The sequence below is a fragment of the Botryllus schlosseri genome, chromosome 9 (genome assembly GCF_051294905.1).
Source record: "Botryllus schlosseri isolate E-star chromosome 9, Bs_hap1, whole genome shotgun sequence".
In the NCBI taxonomy this organism is placed as follows: domain Eukaryota; kingdom Metazoa; phylum Chordata; class Ascidiacea; order Stolidobranchia; family Styelidae; genus Botryllus; species Botryllus schlosseri.
Genome location: NC_137244.1, coordinates 10,431,163 through 10,457,780, shown reverse-complemented (window position 1 = coordinate 10,457,780; position 26,618 = coordinate 10,431,163). Strand labels below are relative to the sequence as shown.

General features: G+C 39.6%; 1 protein-coding gene and 1 long non-coding RNA gene across 2 annotated transcripts; both read right to left on the bottom strand.

Moving 5' to 3' along the window:
• Positions 1–1,443: 1,443 nt before the first annotated feature.
• LOC145446053 (uncharacterized) lies at positions 1,444–22,500 on the bottom strand. The gene is made up of 12 exons (XM_080324235.1): positions 22,213–22,500; positions 20,056–20,195; positions 18,740–18,846; positions 12,851–12,999; positions 7,734–7,803; positions 7,463–7,626; positions 6,817–6,938; positions 5,295–5,424; positions 3,057–3,194; positions 2,901–2,989; positions 2,553–2,829; positions 1,444–2,492 (listed from the first exon to the last, which is right to left on the bottom strand). Exons 1-12 carry the CDS (start codon positions 22,286–22,288, stop codon positions 2,389–2,391), a joined length of 1,566 nt encoding a protein of 521 aa, XP_080180361.1. The 5' UTR covers positions 22,289–22,500; the 3' UTR covers positions 1,444–2,388.
• A 902-nt stretch (positions 22,501–23,402) lies between these two features.
• Positions 23,403–25,104, bottom strand: LOC145447321 (uncharacterized). The gene is made up of 3 exons (XR_013917530.1): positions 24,658–25,104; positions 24,139–24,269; positions 23,403–23,641 (listed from the first exon to the last, which is right to left on the bottom strand). It is a non-coding gene; the product is annotated as an uncharacterized LOC145447321 (long non-coding RNA).
• Positions 25,105–26,618: the final 1,514 nt, after the last annotated feature.

The following is a 26,618-nucleotide window of genomic DNA, read 5'->3' as shown; positions in this document are numbered from 1 at the left end:
ATCTTTCTGCGAGTGCAGACGGGAAGTCGCAAGTTGGACGACACATGCTCTCATAATTGCGAATACAGTTGGATTCAATTCTCTAAGTTAGACTATTTTGAATTTTTAATTTTCAGGAAAACGCATTAAAAGCAAGAAATTGAGTGACACTAGATCGCGCGAAGTGCTACGAAAAATATCAAGTCGAATAAATCTGCCACGAAATATTCTGCTTATACTCGTATATACGTGGTACCTATACATATATGAAGATCTACAAAAAATGCGGATGGCCCCTGGCTACGCCGATACGTCGGAACTGATATTTTAGTCATCAACATCCCGTAGTTCGCGGTCAGGCTATTCATATTTTCGGTTGTTCTTGCAAGTGCACAATAAATTTGGGTATTTTTAATGACCTCGCCTAACTAACTACCTAGACTATAGATTCCTGATTACGCCTTTGCTCCGAGTTTACGCCAAATGAAAAAATGTGTTGTCACGCAATGAATTTTTATGAATCCGAAATTCGAATCGGGCTTAATTACCTGCAACCAAGATGGTCAAGACTGACGTATCGTCACAAACTCACAAATCATATGCATGAGTTGAGTATGTGTCGTGACCTCCACGTAACCCCTGAGACTGACGGACGGAACCCATAGTGTTCTATGGAACACCGGTTAAGAAACTCTGGTAAGAACGCCGTGAAAACTTGGAATCCGTGAAATATTATTGAACACGGCAGCGTATGGTGTGTACCGTGTACGTTAAATGACACCGCGTAATAAGCGCACATCGCTAGATATCATACTTCGAGTTCAAACAAGTTGAACCAATTTATTAGGTGTAATATATATTCATCTCAATCATGCAGTATGTCCGCTAGATTGCACCTGATTCTCTTACCTCCATATTCTTCCAAGGAGTAATAATTATCTATAATGTGATTAAATCATTCATGTAGGGCGTAGGCTATGTTAGACAGGAAACTCGAAACAAAGCAATCTCGCGCAATTCGATCCGCTACTGCTGCCGAACCAAAATCGGATCCACCGTGCTGGTATAGCGGAAATGTGTACTTCATTAGCAAAGTACTGGGTACACGTAGGCTACGATATTTTCTTCCAGATGATATATTTTATAGATATCATACTATTTACATCACAGAAAAATAGTATAGACACCCAATTTGCACCCGCGAGATGGAAGGCGACAAAACGTAAAACTATTTCCTACAAGACAGATATTTTTAACCAGTTCCGGATATTTGCTATTTAGGCTAGGCAACAATCCCAATATATGCTCTTGGCGAGGCTATCTGATCGGCGTCGTTTCATCTCCAGTTGTGGGCCGGATCTCAATGTATGAACGTGCAAGGTGCATTGATTACCCAAGCTGCCGTAGCAGCAACACGACAGGCAATGCAGGCATCGTCTGGAACCGTGCCTTTGAGCGACTGTGCTTCGACCGGCCAGAAAACCACATAAAGTATCAGTATCTAATAGTATATGACTTCAGACTTTCCTGCCTTAGTGTTAACGTCGGTGTATATTACGCAACAACATCTTCTCCTGTTTCATTTTATGTGACCATATTTGGGACTGATATCGGCAAAATGTGGAGAGCAAGTTAAAACACCACTACAGGACTCAAAGTCAATACTCGATTTTTGGTGGCCCTGCGTTAGAGAGATGTTCATGCTTGGCGTTTCTTGATTGAAAATATCATGAGCCACATTATTTAGGGGAGAGTAGGATGAACAACTTTAACCAGAAGGCGCCCCGTACACGCACTCACTCATAGAGATGGTCTGATGCGTCCAATGCATTATACATGAGCATTACGCCTATCATTTTCGAAGTAATCTTAAATAACATGGGACAATAATGGACAAGTTTGTTAGATGAATTAAGTGCTCCGGACGGTCTGGAAGTTGAGATGCAAAATTCATATATTGTGTTTTCTTAATCAGATATATTGACTTCTTGCACCGCCATGTCCAGTAGTATGCTAACGACTTTTTACTGCATTGAGTACGTATTATTTGAAAACCGTATTCATTTCAGGCGAGTAACAACTGACACATATAGTTTGACCTGTGGCATCACGTAAACAGCAAAAGCGGCGTGCGTTGGCCATTCATAGTCTTGGTCTCTCGATGATATTAATACACTTTTCTACATATTCTACACTCAAAAATGAAAGAAGCGAAAATATTATTATCACTGCTGAACCTCATAGGACAAATGAAAGCGCAGAAAAAGGATAAGCCAATTAAGACAATGATCGGTTTATAGTCTTATTCAAAGTTATGTCACTTAACTTTGCCCGCAAAGAAGGCAAAATTCCAAAACGTCAATTGTAGCGAATAATGAAAAGTGCAATTGCTGTCGCATTCGAGTCATGCTAATGAACTTCTTCATAGCACGAACGCGGTTTGGTGACTTCATAGATCAGTGGGGCAGGTGCGGTTTCTTCATATTCTGCATCATAGCTTTTCATTTCGTATTCTGAATTCGGAGAGGACTGCCCACAAACGTTCACGGTATATTACAAAATTACAAACATACCTGCGTATACGTCGCTGTTGCTTCTTACGGCTTTGGTGTTCTTTTCAGTGCCTGATTTAGGATTTGTGTTATTTCGTTTTCGCAAAACAAGGAATAAACCAACGCAGCATAGGATGCAAAGTAACACGACCGTGGCTACTAGAGGAATGAGAAGAGATGGAATCCCATGATAGTGATCACGTGGCGGACTAGAGAGGATGAATTGCGAGCATGATCGACCCACCGGCTCTGACGTTGATGCGCATATATTGTAATTACCGTAATCTGCTGAGCTAGTCTGTGGAAAAATCGACATCAGTTTCATGTGGAATGGGTTCAGCTACCGAGTGATTTGCTGGCTGTACTCACAACTTGCATTTCGAAAACATATATATGGATCGTGTGCTGTGAGTAATATTCCTTCAAATGAAATAATCGTGATATCAAGGCATCGTTTCCTGAGAAGCAAAAACGTTATTTTCGCGGGGATGCCATTTAATAACAAATATCATGCAAAAGACATGCCTTGTCCTACGGCATCCTCGAAGTTCAATACAATTCTGCCATCTAATGGATTAGCGAAGAACACGAAGTGCAAAATTTTCGTAGAATTGAGATGATCCGAAGCGAATTCAATCGATAAGAAAGACTTTTCAGGCGCGTCTAGAAGTAAGTCGTGTTTGGTTATCTACAATCTCATATCCAGGGGCTCCAACGTTATGGGTTGAGTCTATTTAATTTGACAGTCCTGTGCGGTAGCACTGATCGGCGCAGCTTGGATATTACATGGTGACGGACTTTGACCGATGAAGATTGCGTTTCTTTAGAATACAATTATGTAATTACTACAGATTGCGCGAACGTTCGCGTTCGTTATGAAAACTCTTGTATCTCAGTAGTTCGCGTTTGCAAAACAATTTTGGTAGGCTCCACATTGATAACATTTGAATGAGATGACAAGATTTTCTCAAGTAGTCATGACATCCGTGATCAAAATTTGCTGACAACTGTCTGTATCATGGTGAATGCATGAAAGAACATTCAACACGGAAGTAAGATGAGCCTTTTACGGATTTTCGAGAATCTGACCTTAAAACATCACGCTCATCTAGCTGTGAATAATAATATGACTCACCTCCCTCACTGATACGGGTTTGGCCTGGAAACGAGCTAATAGGGTTGATTTATGAAACCAGATACTTCCACGCCGTGGCTTACAGAGATGGCTTTGTCTGGTACAATCGCAAACTGTATTTGTGTGTAGTGGTACGTAATTTTTACCGCGAGACGATTCGGTTAGTAGCTCTACAATTTTGGTGCGAATGTGTGTTCTTCGAGGACTGTCAAGTGGCGTCAGATCTATTCTAATTTTACCATATACTTGTTATTCGATTATTAGGCTACTTGTGTAAAGCGAATCTTTCATGAACGTTCGAGGTCATATGAACAAGAGCTTTTCAGGGGTTCGCACCAATAGTTACAAATGCGAGAAGGTAAATGTATCAAGGTTTAATAATTATTAGGTGTTAGATAGTAAAAATGTGTACATTTTAAGGTATTTGATTCATCTCATCAAGTTGCTGCGTGCGCAGATCTTAAAGAGGGCGACAAAGAACAGCTTACATCATTAGACTTCCTGCTAAATTACTTTATCGAAGCTTTTGGGTGATAAAACCATTGACAAACACAGCTTTGTGTGAAGCATTGTACATTGAGTAGTAGGGGAGATGTGGTACCGATGGATCACTGGGACCAAAAATACTTTGAAAATTCTCTATGATAATTCCATGATTGCACTCCATGAACTTGTCTACAATTGCATGCTGGCAAAATCTTTCCTCGCATACAAAAAAATTTGACGTGCGCGAGCAATGGGGTCTCTCACAGATGATTTTTGTTTTCGGGGGTGCAAACTAAATTTAGATTGACATATACATTTTTCTTTGTAACCTTCAACACAAACAAACCAGCAATCATTTTTATTGTGAAGTGTAGGGCTGGTATCAGGCTATATAATGGCACCTATTTCAGTACTTTCCTTGAGTCGACTTTTTTTCGATTTATGTATAAAATTCGTAGGGTGGGGACCGATGATACAATAGCCAAATCAAGCAAAATAATCAAGCATACTAATCACGAAACAAATAAAACATGCCTACGTATAAAAAATATTTATGTAATAATTGCATATGATGTTTTATCGCTATAACGAGGTATTTGGAAGTCACACTATCGATTTTCAGGCAATATGTATGTACCCTCAAATTTATAAGTCCGAGCCTTAATCGAAACGTGATTTTATGACAACATTTGAGTTAATATTTATTCTATTTTTTGAAAGTTGCGACCAAACATTCTTCTTTGGCTTGCTGTAGCTTAGATTATAATACTGAGCAAGAAAAGTAGTCACATTTGAGCTTTTTAGGGTATATGTGTCATAGGTCCCAGGGTCGTGTGTCATTGGACCCACCATGTGGGGACCGATGACACGTTCGAGCAACAAATTTTGAACGTCCATTAATATTTTTTGAGAAGGTGGATATTCATGTATATGTGCGCGATAGGTAGAGCTTGTATCAAAGTGCTGAGCCAGCAAAAAATCTGCTGTTTTCGGTTGAACATTTCAGGGTCAGCGATCATTTTCCGATTTTTGATCCATCGGTACCACATCTCCCCTATACGGTATCAATGGAAAGAATTGGACATTAATAAACAAAACTAAAGAATGAAGATAACAGTACATTTTATTGAGTATATACTCACAGTAAACGATAATGTCCTCGAATGGAGATGACGGCTTGTCGCCTATTGCTAACGAGTAATTTGATATCACTTCGCACGAGAGAGACTGTCCGTTATCTGATGATCTCAATTTGTAATCGGAAGGTAAAGTCTGCAAAGAATATGCACTATGTACAGAAACCATGCACTTGGGAAATTATCTATTTTGTAGATGTATCCGCCGTACGACCCTATGGTGTCGCTATGGCGCCTTCACACTCCCGACAAGCTAAGAAGTTAGCTCAGTGTCATTGTTACAACACATCGGTAACTAGGTGTGACGTATCGTGGTGCAACGTGCAATTCACTGTTCAGTGCAAGTGCGTAAGTGTAAGTGGTAGGATCGTCTGGCATTAGTTTAGTTATTAGAATAGGATTAGTAGGGTTATAGCATTAGTTAGGTTAATTCATTCATTGTCTCACTTTTTGATATCTTGTTACAGTCAAAGGAAATTTATAAAGCTATTAAACTGAGAAGCCCGGAAGTCACATTACCAAGGAAGATTGTATTTGATTAGTTTAGGATGTATGTATAAGCAAATCTTTATTGTATTTCATTTTTAATTGAAAAAATGCACCAACAAAGCGAGTCTTTTTCTTTGTGCTGAAAAAGCGGGTAAATATTACAATCAGTCCTGTTTAACAAGATGCGGCCTGCGATTACAGCAGAATTGTAGACGGTAGAGATGAATATCTTCAGAAGATGATTGGGAAACAGATAGGGCCTACCCTGATTTGGAAAAAAAGGTCATTGCCTACTTGTAGACCTCGGCAACGTTAGGGGGTATCTGAACTAATTTATGCTACGAATATAGGCCTATATGCAGGCCGTGTTATTTTTGGCATATGCCAAAACTGCCCAAAATAACTTATTTTTGGCATTTTTCGATTTTTATTTTTGGCAGTTTTGGCATCTGGCTCCTGAAATGCCAAAAATAACACGGCCTGCCTATATGGAATGATGTAACATACTTTTACTCAATGCACATACATTTTATTTACGTGTTCCAGGACAAAAGGGGAGTCCGATTGAAAGACTATTACAAATCGTTTTGATTTCGACCCCTTCCTACCTTTTCATTTTATCGCAATCTTCTGGCATTTCAAATTGATAAAGTATTGATGAACGAATCGATGAATGGAAGTCGTGAGAGGAAATGGATTATCATTAAACCCCTCAATTACTCTAAAATTATTATTCGAGGAGAGTACTTGTCTGTTTCGGGGCGTCTAGGTGGTGGTGTGGCAGAGCACCTAGCACACCGTACACAGCAAAAGTTATACGAAAGCTGGATGATTATATGTATCCTATACCTAAGCAGACGCGGTTGCGTTACACATGTATTCCTATAACCATGGCTAGCCACGATATGCCGATGCTAATACAAGACTCACAAAGAAAATTTAGGATCTATAATACGAAATACATCACTGTGGATTTGGAAATTTGTATGTGAGCAGAAGTACAATTGCTCATAGCCAGCCCAAGCTCATTTGTACTTACCACATTATTGATTTTATATTTGATTTCATGTGCTGCGGGAAAACCATCAGCGTAAGTGCAATGAAACGGACGTTGCGATCCCATAGTTCGATTCAATTGAATAATTGTCAAGTTGCGAGGTGCTGAATAAACAATAATAAATGAACAACTCCTAATTTTGTAGTCGTTGCTCCCCACGCGTAATTCTGTAATGATAATGAATAACGGTCGCGCGATTTACCTCCAATTCATGGTTATTGCTCTGTGTATAGTCCGAATTTCATAATTGCTAATTCTCTCATCAACAGTCATAACTTTCCATGACATCAAACTATTCTTAGGGATTGCAGGCATTCTGGTTGCATTTTGTGAAATGGCGATAAGGAGGGCGCAAGAATTTTAAGCATCATAAAGGGAGACGTGTCCAAAAAAAGTTTGAGAACCACTGATCTATATCTTGGGCAGTCAATTATATAAAAAGATCAAGGATATACGTCGACTCTAGACTATCCGATCAGTTGTCGCAAAGTTAACCTTAAAATTAAACGGGATGTTAACGTCCAACAGACTGTAATATATCTATGAGGTATTCAAAATTCAACTTTTACTTTCAAAAATCATGTGATATTGTTTGTACGACGGGGCTTATATTAAAACAGTGCATTACCTGACCAACATTGGAGGTTTTCGCAGCCTGTCCACATAGCATTGTATGCGCATCGTGCTACTCCGTCGGCCCGAGTCCCATTTGAATGGAACAGTAATTGATATTCTTTTGTACAATTGCATATTCCAAGATCCCGGAAGCGAACACTTCTTGAATTCCCGACTCTGCATTCAACCATGATACGAGAGAAATTACACGTTAAATGCGTCAAATCGATGATTTATTAGCCCCACTACTATAGCAATAATGATAAATGATAAATGATAATCACCTTCCAGTAGTAGTGATTGTGTACGTTGCACTTTGACCGGACGCTCCGACACGTACATACGATTTACATGCTGTAAGGAAAGTAAGCAAATTGATAATTTGTATAACTGGATGATTTTCAAATGCGGTACGGCGGATTTGCGGTACGGCAATATGGACGGTATTCAAATTATGCTGTACATTGGAGTTGGGCTGGGATATCTTCTGCGATTCTTCTATGGCTAATGGCCAGCCCAATCAATTTTCAACGAGTGCAATAATGTAATGTCAATGGAACCTACACCTAATTGAACCTTTTCGGCGGCGTTAAAGCGGGGGTTCTTAACCTTTTTAGACCGCGACCTCACGCATCGACATGAATGTACTTATAATGGCAGTATGCTACGTATTTACGGGCATATATGAAGTAGAAAAGGCGTAGACAACTAGTTGTACACAATGCAGTTCTACGAAACAGTGTTCCGCACGATTTCAAATCGACGTGCATTATTTTCCTCTGTGGGCTACATTTGTGCTGCGGGACAAGATTACTCGGTGCCGACCATTTCGAAGACCAGACATATCAATATTGAAGGTTTTGGCCAACATCAACGGTCATTTTGGGCCAAGGTTTTAGCGCATTCATCCTGCGTTTTTAGCACCGCATTTTGTCGCAGCCGTATACATGCCAAAACTTTAGGTTCCATGTGTCCCGGCGCGGACGGAAAGGGTGGCCTCGAAATACATTTGGACACCCTTAGATTAAAGCAGCCCCAACGGTCTCCGGCAGCGTTAAGCAATACTAGGAATATTCTGCTTTTTCACAATTGCGAATAAAGTCGATTCATTTTTGTATATAATATATTTGTCGTGTGCGAAATACCTGTAAAATCTTGTGTACGCTAATCATCACGGACGCGCCACTATTTAAATAATAATATTATTAATTTCTGTAAATTATGCGTACGAAAAATATCGGGTGCGTCAGTTACGGCCACGCTCTATCCTTTCCTCGACCCTGCCAGAGTATTAGCCGCATAAGTTGTACCTTCCCGAGAAACCAATGTCAAATAATTCTTATTATGAGAGTAAAGCAATTTGTGTAAAACAAAGATCGGCGCATTTTTATGATCACAACATTGTAGTAACGACTTTTCTGCGTGTGACCTTCTATGGATACAAGCCAGGCACGGGATATAGCGCGAAGCGCGAATAAATTCTGCAGTTGCAGTAAATTCAGCTATCGCTTTGGGCGGTCGCAACCCAAATTTATAACCTTCGTGACCCACGTTTGGGTCGAGACCCAAACTTTAAGAACCCCTGCGTTAAAGACGACTATGCTTTTATGTGCTTCATGTCCTTCAATTGCATCCCTGCGATTTCAAAATTCATATCCCTCCCTCTATCACACTTGATGAAACGGTTTGGAATCTATGACGAAATCAACCAATGTAGTAATCATGACAATGAATGGAAGAATTATAATTTGATAACACATACACAGTGGCTTCAAATAGAGAATTATAGTAAAATTTGATTCGTGATTGTCGCAGTTCAGCGGTTACGAAACTATGGCACGCGTACGCGTTAATCTCTCAGGTGGTATGCGAGTACCCTGTGTAGGCTGCTTGTGTTAATCTATAGATTATAGAGAATTCGGTAAAGCAACATTTGCATAAAATGCCGATGTTTTACATGGAAGTAGAACAAAGCACAGTTCATGCTAGGCTGTGATTGATGACACCACTGCTGTATAGTTAATGATATTACAATATTTATAGTCTACTTCAGGAGTTCCCAACTTCCTTTGTATAACGGCAGAATTTTAACAGCAAAAGACGCTGCAGGCCGCAGAACATTATTACCATGTATTTGTGGGCTACTATTAAATTTACGCTCGCTACTGTAGCCTATTTACCAGTCGTATATACGGGCAGGTATATGCACCTTTAAACCCTTCCACCAGAGAACGAACCGAACTCTCTGTTTCAATGCGTGAGCGAGCAAGTATAAAATTACGGTCATTTTTTCGTTACAGGCGCCAATATCACATTGAGCTCTCAGTGATATGAAAAGAAGTCTGGCGTTCGGGGTCATTCCTGAGCAAACCAATCAATCCTTCTCTTTTCATTCCGTCGCGGGGCCCGGCACCATTAGTAACAGACGTCAGCTTTGTCAAGTTGCTGCTTTTCGCTGGCCCCCTCCCACGTTTGCCCAGCCACCATTTCCTCTGCAAATATGTCCACTCCGATAAAATACACCCAGATAATTAGCTATACAATACACGTGGAGTCGGTGAATTCGTCTAATGCTAGGCTAAAGTAGTCGGCAACGAGTTTCAGAACATGCGATAAAAGGTCGACTGACATTGCAGTTCCTCTTTTGGTCACGGTTGAATCGGACAACTATAGCTTTGAAATATGTCAGGTGATGTTGTCCTTGCTGCTAAGCTGCGGAAACAGAAAATACTCGCACGTTTTTTCAAAAATCACACCTTCTCTAGCACTTTTCTTGGGTTTAGCGATATTCCCAGCAAATTGGAACGACGTATATGTAACGTCGTCGGAAGTTTTAACAACAACTCGAAATATGGATTGCTCGGCTTGACACCTAGCTAGCAACTTTTTTTCTAAGATCAGGCGATATGTATAACTCCAGACGAAATTGTCGTGGTATCATTTCAAGCTTCTACGCCTCGTTGCGACTTACGAAAACTGTTCTTCGACAAATATGGCACATCGGTCTTCCATTTATATCTGAGAAAGAAAATTCACTGTACCACGCAGAGGTACAAACCCAGTTTTCGCTGTTTAATTTCCCATTCCTTGTTCTTGTTTCTGTTCGAACCATTCGCGGTGACTGAAACACTCTCTAGAAAATGTACTACGTACAGATTCCAGCCGAATACAGATTCAAAACAATAACAATCTAAACTGGAGCATATATCAAGAAACCAGAACACATCAAAAATGAGTAATCAAATGAAACAGAGACGGTGCGACAATAGGGATAGGCAGCTAAGCAGAGGTGGTCAAAGTAGTCAAGAAAGCTACTCAAGTAGAAGTAGAAGTTGCGACGAAAAAAATCTACTCAAGTACGAGTAGGAGTACTTCTTCCATGAACAACCTAAAACTACTTGACGTAGAAGTAGAATTGAGTGACTTTAAAAGTACTCAAGTAAGTAAGTAGTTGTGAAAACGATCCTAATTCGTTCAGATGGATTATAAAAAGGTGCAAATTGAGTTATGCGAAAGGTGACGAGCTTGATTCATATTGATGCATACCAGCAGGTATCCAATGTTCGATAGCATAAGCATTCGTCCACATCATGGAATGAAAATGATAGTATTGATATGGAAATGCGATACTAATCCTCTGTTAACTCAAACAGCACGTTTTAGAAAATATCATGGTATTGCGCACTACCCCATGTTATAAGGCCTGTAGTTTAGTCGAAGAGCAATACGGAGATGTTGTGTTGGATGCGGTGTAAACCCTTTCTTCGATTAGTAAACGTTAATAAAAAATATGTTTGACCGTAAAAATGCTATATTGTGTAGCTTTACTTCTGGAAACTGAAGGCAATACTACACTTGTCTTTATACTTTAAGATGTACGTTATCCAGACAAAAGAACTGATAGAAATCAAAATATATGGTACTGGGAATTGAAAGTGAAATATAAATCTAAAAACGGAACATGTATTTAATTTCCTTAGTCCAGAAAGTTTCGAAGGTTGGTATGCTAAAACAGCTCTAAAACTAAAAAAAAGTCAGAGTCCACTTTTCCAGATAAGGACACGCCATGGACAGCTAGATTACGGTATGATAAGTAAATGCTAGATCGCGAAACATCAGTTTCAAACGTTATGATAAGCCATATATACTGTGATGAAATATTTGATATGGCGAAGGGCGACAATGCGGTGTGAACGGAACCACGCCAACCCGCTACCTAAATTATATTCACCGATACTTTCGTGAAATCGCGTTGGATCTCCGCATTCACTGCGCGCGAAGCGCAACGAAAATTCTGGGCTTAACTCAACTTTAATGAAAATTAAATGTCGATACTCCGTGAAAACAGCCCCGAAATTTCTCAGGCTTTCTTCTTGATTGGAGGATTAAACTACTTCTACTTGACAAACTGAAAATAGCGAAAAGTAAGTAAGTAGATCACAAACTATTATGAAGTAGAAGTAGAAGTGGTGAAATTCAGATCTACTTGAGTAAGTACCAGAAGTCGAGGAAAACTACTTGAGTACTTCGAAAAAGTAGAAGTACTTCGTTACTGACCACCTCTGCAGCCAAGTCAATATGTAACAATGCAGTGTCAGTAATTATTGCTTTCATAGTGAAAGATGTCGCGGGCCGCGAGTTGAGAACTCCTGGTCTACTTGAAGGCATGAAATTGAGCCAAATCATAATCCAGTTGTATTAATGGCAGGGATTAGGACACGGGTATGAGTTTCAACTTGTACAAAATAGGGCGATTTGCAACAACCTTGCTTTCGGATTACCACGATGTAGCTACCACATAACACACCTACAAATTATATCCGGGCGATCGCGACTCATAGAAGTATTAACTTACGTTTATTTCTGGCACCGTCTCCGTTCTAATATTATCATTCGTTTAGATTCGTACCGCTCTGACTAGCACGCGAATAGGGTCCAATCGGAGAGCGCGGTTCCTTTGTTTCGAGTATTAAAGATTTTGGTTTTGCTGTATTCGTCTGGCTTTCTCAGTATTCAAATATCAGTTAAGTAGTTAGTTTACTATGCAGTAGGATAGGAGTTCCTACAACGACATCACCAGTTGCGCAATTGATAGAGACGCCGTTGCATAAATATCAGAAATCGTCTTTGTAACAAGCTGGAGCAGTGAACTTGACCTATAAGGGCTCTGTGCCATTCGAATAAAAATATTAGGAACCACCGTTGTAGATAGTGAGAGATTGAGCAACATGACATAATTGTTCAATTAAAACATATTGCTCAAAAGTATATACTGCATAACAGAGAAAAACATGCTCGACTCAATGAAACGGTCACTGTTATAAATGCCGAATCCTGGTAAGGCTATAGTCTTTGTTCACTAAGTTCTAATTTCCGTAGATTATGACACGTACACACTCACCTAAGACATTCAATGTTATATTATTTGTAGATACTGGGCCTACAGCTCCACGAAAACGAGAATTCAATTGGATTCCGTCGTAACTTTCCGGCATGTTGCTGAAGTACCACATCACGAGTCGTGTACGGTCGCCATGATTAACAACATCGCTGCAAGGACACATCAAATATAGTCGATAGCGAATAATATGAATCTAGTACAGTAAATCATTGAATTCTTTGAAAACAGCATCCAATATGCGAATATTTTATTCTGCGCAGTTATTTTAACTCGGTGTTCACTCCGACGGAAATCCGTGGATTATCCTGATTTCCATCGTACGGCTGGGATATTCGGCACTTTTTGGTAAAGCATTCTGCTTTTACACTGATTACCGCTGGTATAAATGAGTCGAATGCACAAATTCATATGCAGATGTGCCTCACGCTAATCAAACTGTTATTACGAAAATATAATTGTGTTATGTTCTTGATCTTGTGTGAACAATAACTCATATGACGAGGTTACAATATGAAATCAGTATATTATATAGCAGAATAACTTTAAGGCAGCGACACTATCCAGAGTGCAGATAAACGAAAGACCAGTAAATGACAGAACACGGGGTATAAATACAACGCAAGTCACACGAGGAAATAATGATTGGCGCTCATTACTAGTCCTATGCAAAATAGAGTTAAACGATACCAACGTAAATACACGAACATAACAAATTGTTCAGCGAAAGAAAGCAGAAAGTGACTCTGACGTCATTTTTCATCCTGTCGCCGGCTTAAACAGGCTGGTTCATCATAGGCTCGCCACTACACCGGCTTTCGAACCAGACTTTTTGGTTACGTAACAAGTATGGTGCGCAAAAATTGATTCACTACGGTTTGTGAGAGACAAATTTATTGCCAAAGCGGTTATTGGTGCATCGTAAGTCAAACAGGTTTTTAGAATTGCGTCGCAACTACCGAAGTTACAATGTCCTTGAATTTCCTATTAGGTTTATTTGAATTATTCTTAGTCAGAGAAATGAGCAATTATTTACGATTAGATTAGAATAAAAATTAGAGAACGAGAACATTTCACAAATTAGATAAGAGTTAGATGACTGGCATTTCGACAGTGAAATGTTCTTGCGCTCTAATTTCAATTATAATCTAATTTGTGAAATGTTCCTATGCTCTAATTCTAATTCTTATCTAATTTATTGTTTTCCCGAAAACGACTCTTTGTCCGAGGCATTATACGAGTTAACAGGAATATCCCTCTCGCGCTGAAAACTCCAGTGCCAACCTGTCATCGTATTACTTAATTTTACACCGCAGAGTCATAGTAGTTACTGTGATGTATAATAGCCATGCTGTCATAATAGCTTGTAGTCTGCGAACAACATTGTAGTTTTGATTAGGGCTGGGCAAAATCGAGTAGTGGAGTGATTCGATTCTGAATCACGTATTACGCTTCGAGTCGAGTCGAGTATTCGAGTATCATTCATTATGACGTCACAACAGTATGTACTATGTCAAAGTTCAAATATGTACCGTTTATGCCACCACAAATAACATAGAGGATTGCTTCAAATTTAATGAAAGAAAATAAATTAGAGCAGTGCTTTTTATCCTGTGGGTTGGTACACACTTGTGCGAATGAAAAAAAATTGCGGTGCGAATGCTGAAGATGGTGCGAATGAATATCCCGATGAGTGCGGATGAAAATCGTAAATAATTGCTCATGTTTCTGACTTAGAATAATTCAAAGAAACCTAATAGAAGATTCAAGGACAGTGTAACTTTTGTAGTTGCGATGCAGTTGTAAAAACTTGTTCAAATTACGATGCACCAATAACAGCTTTGGCAATAACTTTGTCTCTCACAAACCGTAGTGAATTAATATTCGCGCACTATCCTTATTACGTAACTAAAAGCCTGGTTCGAAAGCCGGTGTATTGGCAGACATACAATGTATCAGCCTGTCTGAGCCAGCAGCAGGATGAAAAATGACGTCAAAGTAACTTTCCGCTTTTCTTCGCTGAACAATTATTATATTTTCGCAACAACAGTTCCATTAGCGTGAGGAACGAGGTTAGTAATAATTACCATCATTACAGACTCACATTTGCCAGTTACTGTAACGCAAAATTTTAACCACTTCAAGGGTTATTGAAGTATGGGTCGCAAAGTGTATAATATTGGGTCGGCACTCGGCACGGTGCCAGAGCGTTCTGTTAAAATTTGTTGAATTTATTGCAAACAAAAATCCTTCGATAATTGTTACATATCCAAAGTCACTGTGTTGGTATGATAGCCAATAAGCGAGCTACTAAGAGAATATGTCTTTATCATGAGAATATGCCGACCTTTGGTTGGAATTCATGATAAGATTTGTCCGACTGGTATTTCTGGAAAACATGGTCGAACACCGTTAGGATGTACTAGTGTATAGGGGTGTGCCACCAGTTAGTTCAGGCCTATGAGACTCATTCATTTTGAGGCCGACCCCTCTTGCGGCGGGGCACATGAAGACACAAACTTTAGGCCAATATACCACTGATAAAATGCGACGTCACAAACATCAGCGGCGACAAAGTCTTAATCCAAAATGACCGTCGCAGGATGGCCAAAACTTTCGATAGATATCGATATGCTCCGTTGTCGAAATTATCGGCAATCGGCACCGAGTAGTTCCGTCCTTGCGATCTGAGTAGACAGTAGTACAAATGCGACGTGCAGAGGAATTTAATTCAATCTATAAGTTGAAATCGCGCGTGAGGGAGACATGTTTCGCATAGAGCTGTGTTGGGTACAATTGTGGTATGCGCGTTCTGTATGTCATACATGCCCGTAAACTCGTAGCATACTACTGTAATAATAACAATTAATTCCTTTTTATGTGTGAGGCTCGGGTCGCGAGATGCCACAAAAAATCAAATTTTGGTATTATTCTAAAAGGTTATTGAACTGTTATGAACTTTCAAGTTAGATTGAGCCAAAGAATTGAACACACCGTATCGTGACTTTATTTTCTCTTCTCAGCTCCTTGCGAGACAGAAAATAGGAGAAAAAAAAACAGAACACAAGTGGAACCAACGTATGATAAGGTTGCTAGCTCTAATTTCCCTACTCTCCTCGATCGTTTTGAACGTTATTTTCCAAGCCATCAGGCTAAAGCCTTAACACACACTATTGGGTTTTTCACTCTTTCGACAAACTGGGACCTTTGTGTCATCCCTCAAAACGATTTCTGCCACTCGCGGAAAATACTAATATTAATAACGAAAATCAATCTTGAAACCAGAAAAACTTTTCGCGCGTGACGCAACCGAGCGTACTTTAACCAAGTCACGGTTCATTGTTCATAACATGACCATTACCACTCGCGATTGCGGTGCGCATAGAAAGCCGATATGCATAAATAAATTTGCCGGGAGTTCGCCGGAAATGGGCAAGGGCGGTCATATTAACATGGGTATTTGGGGTACTGTTAGTTCATCACGACTATGCACTGGAATGCGGCCGTAGGCCACACGAGAAATCGTAATGCGGCCGTGGATGGCACAAAAGGTGGCCACCCTGACCTAATAGCGAAGAATCTCAGTTTCTTAGACGGCTCAGTACTTACGTTGCGCAGTGCAACCCTCTTGTATGATTTAAATCAGAGATGCCACTGGGATATTTCGGAAAAAACCAGATGTGGACGCTAAATAAACCCAGAAAAACCCAGATCCTATATTTCACTCAAATTCCTATGCGGAAGAATAAAAAATGGAAGCTGGCAGTCATTAATTACAGTCATATTGACATAGAATCAAGTTTTAGCCTTGATATTGAACCTATAACAGTTAATATTATACATTTTGCTCAGTTAACAATGCAAATATAAAAAAATATATACTATTATCCTTTTGACGGATTCCTATGAAAATCATTGGTGCGCGTTGCTCCAAAAGCTCGTGTGATAAATAAAATTATCACTTTGCAAGTCGACGTTAAATAAGCTGTGAAAGCAACCAAGATCTTTTATTAAGATCTTATATCTTATTTTATTTATTTATACAAGCAGTCAAGTCTTGAATCGACATAAATTGTAAGAAAACGGTTCCGAATTCCAATGAGTTGCCCTATGAACATGACTTTCTGCGAGCTGGAAGTTGGTATACAATAAAGCTTCATCACATCACGGCCTTTCATTTTAGTAGTGAAACCGTTTCTCAAGACTCTGCCGTTACAATATAACAAGATTCCTCGACAATGCAACAATCAAGCAGTCAATCGACAACTGAAGCTCGTGCATTTTTCGGCATTATGATCTTACTAATCTAATATAATTGATTTTCGAATATAAAATTAACCTGGCGAACATGATGTTGAAAAAACCCAGATTTCAAGGAGAAAAACCCAGAAACCCAGGTGATGCTGGAAAAACCCAGATCTGGGTGCACAAACCCAGGAGTGGCATGTCTGATTTAAATCGAACGGATATAGTTTATGCGTTTATATTCTTACGGATGTGTAGATGGGTACCATATGAATATGTTTCAACTTATCTAGGCTTCGTATTCTATCTATTTTATCTCACGTATTTTATTAGGAATTCTACGTTTACAATGAACATGAGCGATGCAATGCCTTTTTGCGTATATTTAATTTTATAATCGTTATTTGATTTAAGATAAATGACCAACCAATATATCTTTCACACAGCTAGCAAAATGTAATGACTTTGAATCATCACTCATACTTCGAAAATTCAATTTGAATTGAATTGTGATTTGACTCGTGACTTGACTTGACTTGACTCGAGTCACCTCCAAAACGAGTGACTTGACTTGACTCCAGTCAAAATCCGCAATGACTCGAGATGACTCGTGACTCGAATATAGTGATTTGATCCCACACTGCACTATGCATCACATGTAGTACTCGGTACATTGTTGTGCCGCGTGCTTGTGGTTCATTTGTAAAATAACATACACTACGTAAGTATGCTAATGTAAACTAAGTACGGTATAGTGTAGGGGTGTCAAACTCAAATTGCGTCGCGGGTCGGACCAGTCAACTGATTCTAAAATGTTGCCTCGTGCGATTGCTCTTCACTTGAATACGTTATAAGCTTATATAGATAATACACGGATCATGGTTTTTTCAAGTAGCAAGTCGCAACACCTTTATTAGAGAACAATGGAATTGGCAAAATAGTTGAATATAGTTTAGAACAGCTAAAATAGGGGCGTTAACGACGATATTTGTTGGCATGTTCTATGCTCCCTTTGATTTAGTCGTAATCTGGTGTTAGCCCTGCATGTGAGTTGAGAGGAATGCATGATATTTAATTGGGAACGCGAACGTTGGAATTTGGCCCATTATTATTAATCCGCGAGTACGGTTTTTCGCTTGTCTGGGGATCCATTGGGTTGAAAGTGACACAGCAGTGCGACCATAGATAGGCTATTTCTATTGTATATTTGTGCAACTAATATATTTTCAATGTAAACTGCGTTTTCGCTTCTATGAATAATTACTTTTTGGTTCATATTTGTATAAAACTCTGAACTTAGTCTACACTTTTTGCCTTCTTTAAATTGGATGTCGATTTCACCGAGCCGTTACTGGTGGTAACTATAGGGTAAAACCACAGCGTCGTAGCCGGGTGGTTATAATGGGGCTTATGAGCACGGAAGTATTTCCTGCAAAATATCTCATCAATTGTTAAGAATGTGTTGGAAAATATCCAAATTTTTCAATCTACTCAGAATTGCTTCGCTGACCGGATGAAATCGGCTGGCGGGCCGGATGTTTGACGCCCCTGGTGTAGTGCATAGTTCGTCTAAATTGGTTATACCCATGCAATTTCATTTCTGAAACCGATATAAAACTTCACCGACGCAATACTACTGAACGTTACCTGAAATGGAGGTGGGGAACTGCCGACTGATAAAAATGAGCTCTTGTCTCTCCGCATTCGTTACACTCTACTATCATCGCCCCGACGTAAGTGATATTGTGATATGTCTAAAATATATAAATATAGGACGAAATTTGCAGAATATCATCGGGTTAACAGTAACATCACGTAACAAACCAACAGAATACGTTATTGGCCACTCCATTCTCAGTGATCTTATCTCAGGATCATTTCATAAACATGCTAAACGGCATTTCACAGAAATACGACAGTATCGCTGTTCCGTGCAGAGCAACAACAAGTATATAGTACAATGAGTCTGAAACTGTGTATTCGTCCATGCACATTTCATCATACATACATTTTTTATGGCAAGTGACTAATATAGTCAATATTCAATCAAAATTATTAATGGAATACCATATATAGACATAGACATATAGGAATTGTGACAATTGATGGCATGGGGATATAGTGCCGGAGGATTCGGATATTACCGCCTCATTCAGAATCACCCAAAACGTCACTATTTTTTCCATATGTGGTTCTGGATACTTCTATCTCTACTGGTTATTGTATACCAATCCGATTGTTCTAAATCAGTGGTTCCCAACGTGGGCGATATCGCCCCCCCCCCCCCCGGGGGCGATTTTGCGGCCTAGGGAGGCGAAAATGACGAAGGGGGCGATAGGGGGGCGAAAATAGCGAAGGGGTGATGACGCGCTAAAACGGCTATATTGGAGTCAAGTCGGAGAAAAGACCATTTTTTCTAGTCAAACCACGGAAATTTAGTTGCAAAAGTGTAAAATTCGACAACGAGCCGAAAAGTTGATCTTTTTTTTAGTAAACACGCCGATGATTACAGATTGTGCACCAATTTTTCGGTTCACAAAATCTAGGGGGCGATGATCGGCGTTGAGCTTGAAAAGGGGGCAATGAGTCGAAAAAGGTTGGGAACCACTGTTCTAAATCGACATCACGTCATCACTGCCAGGCTCCAAAATGAAGTGATGCAAGGTCAATAATTGAATAAATGTTTATTAAGGCACCGTTAAGTTGTGTGAGTTGGCATACTGCCGAATTTTTGGCGCTAACAAAAACTAAAGTTAATACCGTCAAATATACCAGAGTAATTGTGATATTAAAATACATTTATCACTTGGGTTAGTCAATCAAACGACCAAATCATCAGTATTTACGACACTACACAAATGCACTGTATTTTTTTGACTGAAATTATATGTCACCCAGCTGACTAAATTCACATACATTCATAATGGACGAAAAAGACTTCGGACGCTCCAATTCATACTAACCGCGCTGGGATATTTCACGGAGAATTCGATGAGCATTCGTACACATGGCTTTATAATCGTTACATTTGACACAATCGTCACGTTCGATCCGATGAAACGAGGCCCTTCATCGACTTGGTGAAAATTGACTCGATGATTTTCTGCCAATACATGAATGAAACATCAGCAAATAATTTCTTCTCGATTATTGTCAAAATCAGTAACTCGCTCTGTGATAGTACTACTGTAGTAATCCTATTTCAAAGTTTGAATCATTATGTGCTGGTCACGTCATATTTTGTGTTACGATTGTTGATATACGCTGTTCTTTTGAATTCTCTACTAGTTGCTGACGATTACCCGTGACGAGTGTCAGCCGAAAATATTCGGGTTCATTTCAATATGAATATACTATTCAAATAAATCCTATCTGTGTCTTTGCCGCATTGATGAGAGCATTCGCATTCCCATACTAGGTTAGGGTTGCCATACGTCCGGAATTTGTAGCTTATCCTCCCTTTCAACTCGTACGTTAGAAACGGTGAATGGAAACAAATAAGATGTGCCCACAACTTCACTTCAAAATATCGAATTTACAGTCTACTCTTGGAAGCCCGATGTGCGATATGAACGCTATGTCGGATTCACATCGCGTAAAAATTTTACGACGGACAAAATTAGTGAAAATATTTGTACCGGGCCATTTATCTTCCGACTGATCGTACTTCGTCGTGGTGCGGTATGCAATTTAAATCGCATCGTCGCAGTACATGTATTGGAATGTATGCTCGTAACTTGCGCTCGTGAAGTCTCACTGAATAACACTAGGCTACATTTTTCAACTTTTTTATTAATTTTGTAGAACGAATAATTAGGTTTTCCTAATTTGACGATGCTGATTCAGAATTTCGGAATTTGGTATTCACTCATCATCGAATGAAAAATATACACTAAAATGGCTGTATTAAGGGCGCTCATTCTCATGACAGGTCAAGCGGTCCGTATGTCATACGAAACACATCCTACAAAGCTCTCAATATACTTAATTAGATTTGAGGTTTTATTATCTTGATAGAGTGATTTAAACAAGAATAGGTAAATCAAACCATCTTTATATTTGAAAGATCACCGGTAATAATCTGACGAATATTGGTGAATGCAGCTATTCGATCTATTTTGAGAACAGGCTCGCGGACTTCCCGGGGCCTGCGGGAACCGCGTTGGTGACCCCAGGTATGTACTCTATCAAATCTCATTTTTAGTCCCACAACTTGCTGTTGACGTTTCATATATAAACTTCGATTTTACTGTGTATGATATCATAAATGTACACATTTTTCTGACCTGAAAGTATTCTTCTCTGCGATATCACAATATGCGTATTTGTTTGGATTCAAAATCTTTTTGCGTTATTTTCACTTTAACACCTGATGAAGGAGCGGTGCTCCGACAGCTCGTGTAGTAAATATAGTTATTACTTTGCTAGGGGGCGTTAAATAAGGTATGAAAGCACACAAGATCTAATTATATTCTAATTTGGAAACAGCTGTGTAGCTCTACTTCTAATTCTGATCTGATTTGGAAACAACTGTGTAGCTCTAATTCTAATTCTGATGTAATTTGGAAAAGTTGAATATTTTCTTGTTGTCCAGGTCTGCCAGGAAATTCGCGCCGATGACATTATTCGTATCCTATTGTACTCTATGATGTAACTCATGAGTACGGTTACTCGCGAAACATGTTGTCCCATATGTATCCACCTATATCACTGTGCCACGAAGGTCTTTACAAACGTTGAGGTGTACAAAGTCAAAACGTCTAAACGGCATCATTCGGACACTTAATTGTGACCATGATTTCCATTGCTGTGAACCAAAAATGGACACAGCGGCACTTCATTCACAACTGTTTGTGGATTACCATCTGTTTACCTTACCAAGTTTTTATTTGTAACATGTTTTTACAATTAATATTCTTGGCATTCCTGAAATCGATGTTAACATCATTCATAGTTTCATACTTTGCTGCGGCATCGCGTATCACAGGACATCGCACTGACAGGTCTCCGTGATGATTGTATTATGTACAAATCGAAATGGCGCGGTAGAACGTGATGCAGCTCGAGTCTCATTTTACATATAGAAATGAAGACTGTAAGAACGTTACCATAACTTGTACCTTTAGCAAGACTGGAAATCGTAGCCAGTGCCATTAAAAGCCATAAAACTTTCCGGAATGATCCATATGAAGCCATTCGGCTGGTTAAGAAATAATCTGCTAACCGCAGAAGTCAAAGGGGAATATATCCGTCGTGGTTAGAGTTGTATCATATCATCCTATTCAATATCAATACCCTGAAATATTTAGAAAGCAATATTTTATTATGTCAATTACCAACAACCTCACCTATGTATCATAATTCACAACCAATCTCACCATATTCGCTGCACTAGGGTAACGTTAATTATGCTAAAGGTTCCGACACAGACAGATGGCGGAACGTGTGCCAAAATGAGCACAGACAAGCCAATTATGTAACTTGGGCTGACGAATCAAATGCCTTATCTGACAATTATTTCAAACAACAATATCACATGCATCAAGACCTCTAGAAAGATTAACACTATGCCTGGCATCTCAAACTATTATCACGCACCATATTCTGTATTGTGCCGTCTCATATGGTTTCCAGTTTGCTCGCAACAACTGCAGTTTCCAGGTTGATGTCCAACCCCAAAGTCAGACACTACAATCAACGACAGTCATCTTTTCGACTTTCAAATGCAGTGCGGTATGAACAATACGTGCCTTTCATTTCCATTTCTTCCGGAAAAAGTCCTTACCTTGTACATGCCAATACTCAGCGTAACGTCAACGCACATTGGTGAGTAATGGGATATCCACTGTGATGCAGAAAATCGTTCGTTCAACAATGTATTCAATAAACAGACATTTGCGCAGCAAAATATAGATTGTTTTGCTCCAACACCGAATTGCACCCAACGTATATTGTTGACGTAGCGGCAACGGCGATGGTAAGTATCACACAAAAAAAAATTTACCTCGATTTACCGCGAAATGTCTGGAAGCAGGGTGGCCAGCCACTTGGCAGTAATATAACATTACCGTCACTCAATGTAAATTCAACTTACACCCGTCCGGTAATCTAGCTTTACACGCCAGACTGTAATGTTACAGTCACCTCTGGTATATTCAATCTACATTCTCTCCTGTACATTTACGAGGAGACTGTAATTTTACCTCCTACCTAGTACCTATAACCCTACATGCTGTCCTTTGTAAATCAGATTACATGCCAGCTTCTAAATTCACGTACATCCGTACCTATCCCAAAGCAACGCGATGCCAAAATACAGCAAGTTTCTTCACGCTCTAAAAACGACATTGGGACAACTGTATATTCATTCATGATTCACGATGAAAAAGTATTGCTGCTGGAGGTCTAATTCTTCTGTAGGAGGAATGTAAATATAACACAAGTGGTCCCAAGAAAAGCTGAATTAATTCCACCGCCGGATAAACTTCCAATTGTTTCTTTTTCTCGTCTTCTTCATTCCTTCTGTGTGACTAGTATCTTGCAGTTCCACTAAAAAGAACTCATGCGTAAGTCGCTATATTAAGCGAAGTTCCTAATCTAGACATGACATTACAATAACTACTAAGACAAATAGGCTAACAAAAATATAACAATTTTTGAAGTACGGGTACTGGTACGTTTTGTGACGACGGCTCCGCCTTTTACATGATATAGCAGAGATTCATGACTTACTTTATCTAATGCAGCGGTTCTCAACCTTTTTGGACATGCGCCACCCTCGGCGATGACCAAAAAGTTTACGCCCCCCTGCAGTTATCGTCACGTCAAATAGAGCACATCATCTAATACAGAGATAGGCAACCTTTTTGCTAATCAAGGTCACATTTCAATTACTTAGGTTTCCTAAGGCCGCATTCCAGGGCATAGCAACCTATATTGCATGTAAGTCTGTCTTAGGTAGTGCAGTTCGCCAGCTATTACCAACAGCTACCCAGCGCACTGAGCTTTAGGCTACTGCCAAATCTATGAAGTAATGAATGACTTACACATGGGAATTGCTCTAAATCTTCAAAGAATATCAAAAATCTGCTCAAATGAAGTTGAATGCGACTGCTGGAGTTTGAATTTGGCGAGCTTTCTTGAATACGAAATAAGTTTCTTCTTCAACAATCGTCTTCTGAAAATGGTTGTGAAACCCATGTTTAGTCAGAATTCAGACAGACTTAGTCAATTTCTCGCGCCCCGCAGCCGCAGGTTGAGAACCACTGATCTAATGTGTTGAAGCAAAAGGTTCCTCATTTGAGGTGGCATGTGTGCCAAACAAATCCAGTAGTGGATGGAAACATCTCTATGCTATGGCCCGAAAATTACATGAACAAACCAACAGTTTCAACTCCTCTGTGGCGGAGTATGTGGTGTCACAGGTCACTATGTAAGTCGACTAATATCCCAAAATAGAACAGAGAATGCGGCGAATGAAATATTTCAATAATGAAATCAAAGTCATCCCGATGGTGTGCACAGTCGTAGATATTCACGGTAACAAATACTATGTAGTACTGTACCTTTTACGATGCGTATCCCATTCAGCATTCCTAGGAATCTTCAAGGATCCACTTTCTTCAAGCACAACAAGCTTCGCTCCACCCGGGTTGGAATCCCGGTACGTTTAGCGAGACACCGATGACCGATTCCATATTGGCGCTCCACCCTTTGCTCAAATCTCAATAATGGCCAAACGACGATACGACACTCGAACGATTTCAAATCGAGTGGTATTCATCCGCTGACATGCCACCAATAATATTTACCGGCCACGTTATAATGTTTGATTTAGGTCGTATTTTTTCATACAGAAACAATTATCATTACATATAGTCCCTTTCTTTTCCATCTAATCTCGTATAAATTGATATATATTCCACGTGATGTTCACTACTTACTATACATATACTTACCCAGACGCTGCTTGTGATGTCACAGTTGTGCGTTGGTTATTTACTACGAAACTCAGAAAAAGCAGTAACGCGTAACCCTAACCTACTGTAACCTATGACAGATCGCCATGTCCGCCAACTTAGCATGCGGTGCTGATATTTCCAGTTTCCCGAACAATATTATACATCCTAAACTGATATTTTAACTTATCAGTCCTATCCCTGGTAACCAACGAAACCGGCCGTATAGCCATAGCCTTATAATATAATATAGTGGCTATGGTGTACCACATTAGCTACGATTGTCAGTTGTTTCTTTTACCCCAGTATGTACTTTACTGAAATTGGTACTAGGGCCAACAATTTCCGTATGATAGACCCCAGTCTCGCGAACGTGGTTGAATCAAGTCAAATCACCACAAAAAATGATAGTATCAGTAACATTCAGTTCCACGTATAACATTGGCCGCAGCGATTTTCAAGCTAATCAATTTTGCCAATAGCCTGATATACTGCAGGAACGATTAACTGTCAGTAATTTTGCGAATAAATTCTGGTAACTTGACTTTACAGCTAAATTAAGGTAATATTACACATCAAAATGTAAAATTACAAGCTACTCACAGCTATTGGCTGCGACTAGTAATTCGTTGCAAAATTTACAGAGATTTCCCAGTAAATCTACCAGATTTTTTGTGTGTACGTTCATTTCACGTTCGTGTTCAGTATTCATACCTCGATATATCAGTTGTTAGAGGAATGAAAGAATATCATGCTAATCTCAACTTTTGTGATCAAAATTATTTGAATTTTAACTTGCTATCATTTGCTGTGTTGGGGCATAACAGTAAAAAGAGAAATTCAACACAAAACCGAGATGGTTCTTGCTTCGTCTATAATAATTATACTAATTTTCGAGTCTCTTGATAATAATGTGACGCGCTTCTGTTTGTGGATAATAAAATGGCTCATTTCCATCAGATAACAGTTTGGAGCGGGATCATGAGCCTGTATTCAAGCGCAGTAGCAGATACGTTTGATGCCACCGTGTATATGTGCGTAGGCTCCAAAGGCCCCCTACGAAGAATTTTTTCACTGGTCCACAATGCTGGGTGTAATGAGAGGTAGGCATACTTGCAAGCAGGGCTTTGGAGCCGGAGCCCAGAGCCGGAGCCCAGGAGCTGTGCATTTTCACCGGAGCTGGAGCCGGAGCCGGAGCTCTACATAAAATTCAGCCGGAGCTGGAGCCCGTTATTTGAGGAGTAGCTCCGGCTCCGACCTATTTCATAAGATGCCATTATATGCAACAACCACATCCGCTGATTTATCATAATTGAACAGCAGGCCTGAATTTTAATGCTGTACACAGCAATGGCATAGAGTAAAGTGCAATCTAGTGCAACTTTGATGTTGTCGACAATTGACAAGTATTCAGTATGACGTCACAAGCCGGCACGGCGGCAGCTATATGTCTTCGTTGCTATATCGGATGTTACTGACTGCTGACAGACTCTAGATTACTATAGATAACTAACCTATGGGTAGATTAGTAATCTATATAGACCAGGAACGGCCAACCTTTTCGGGTA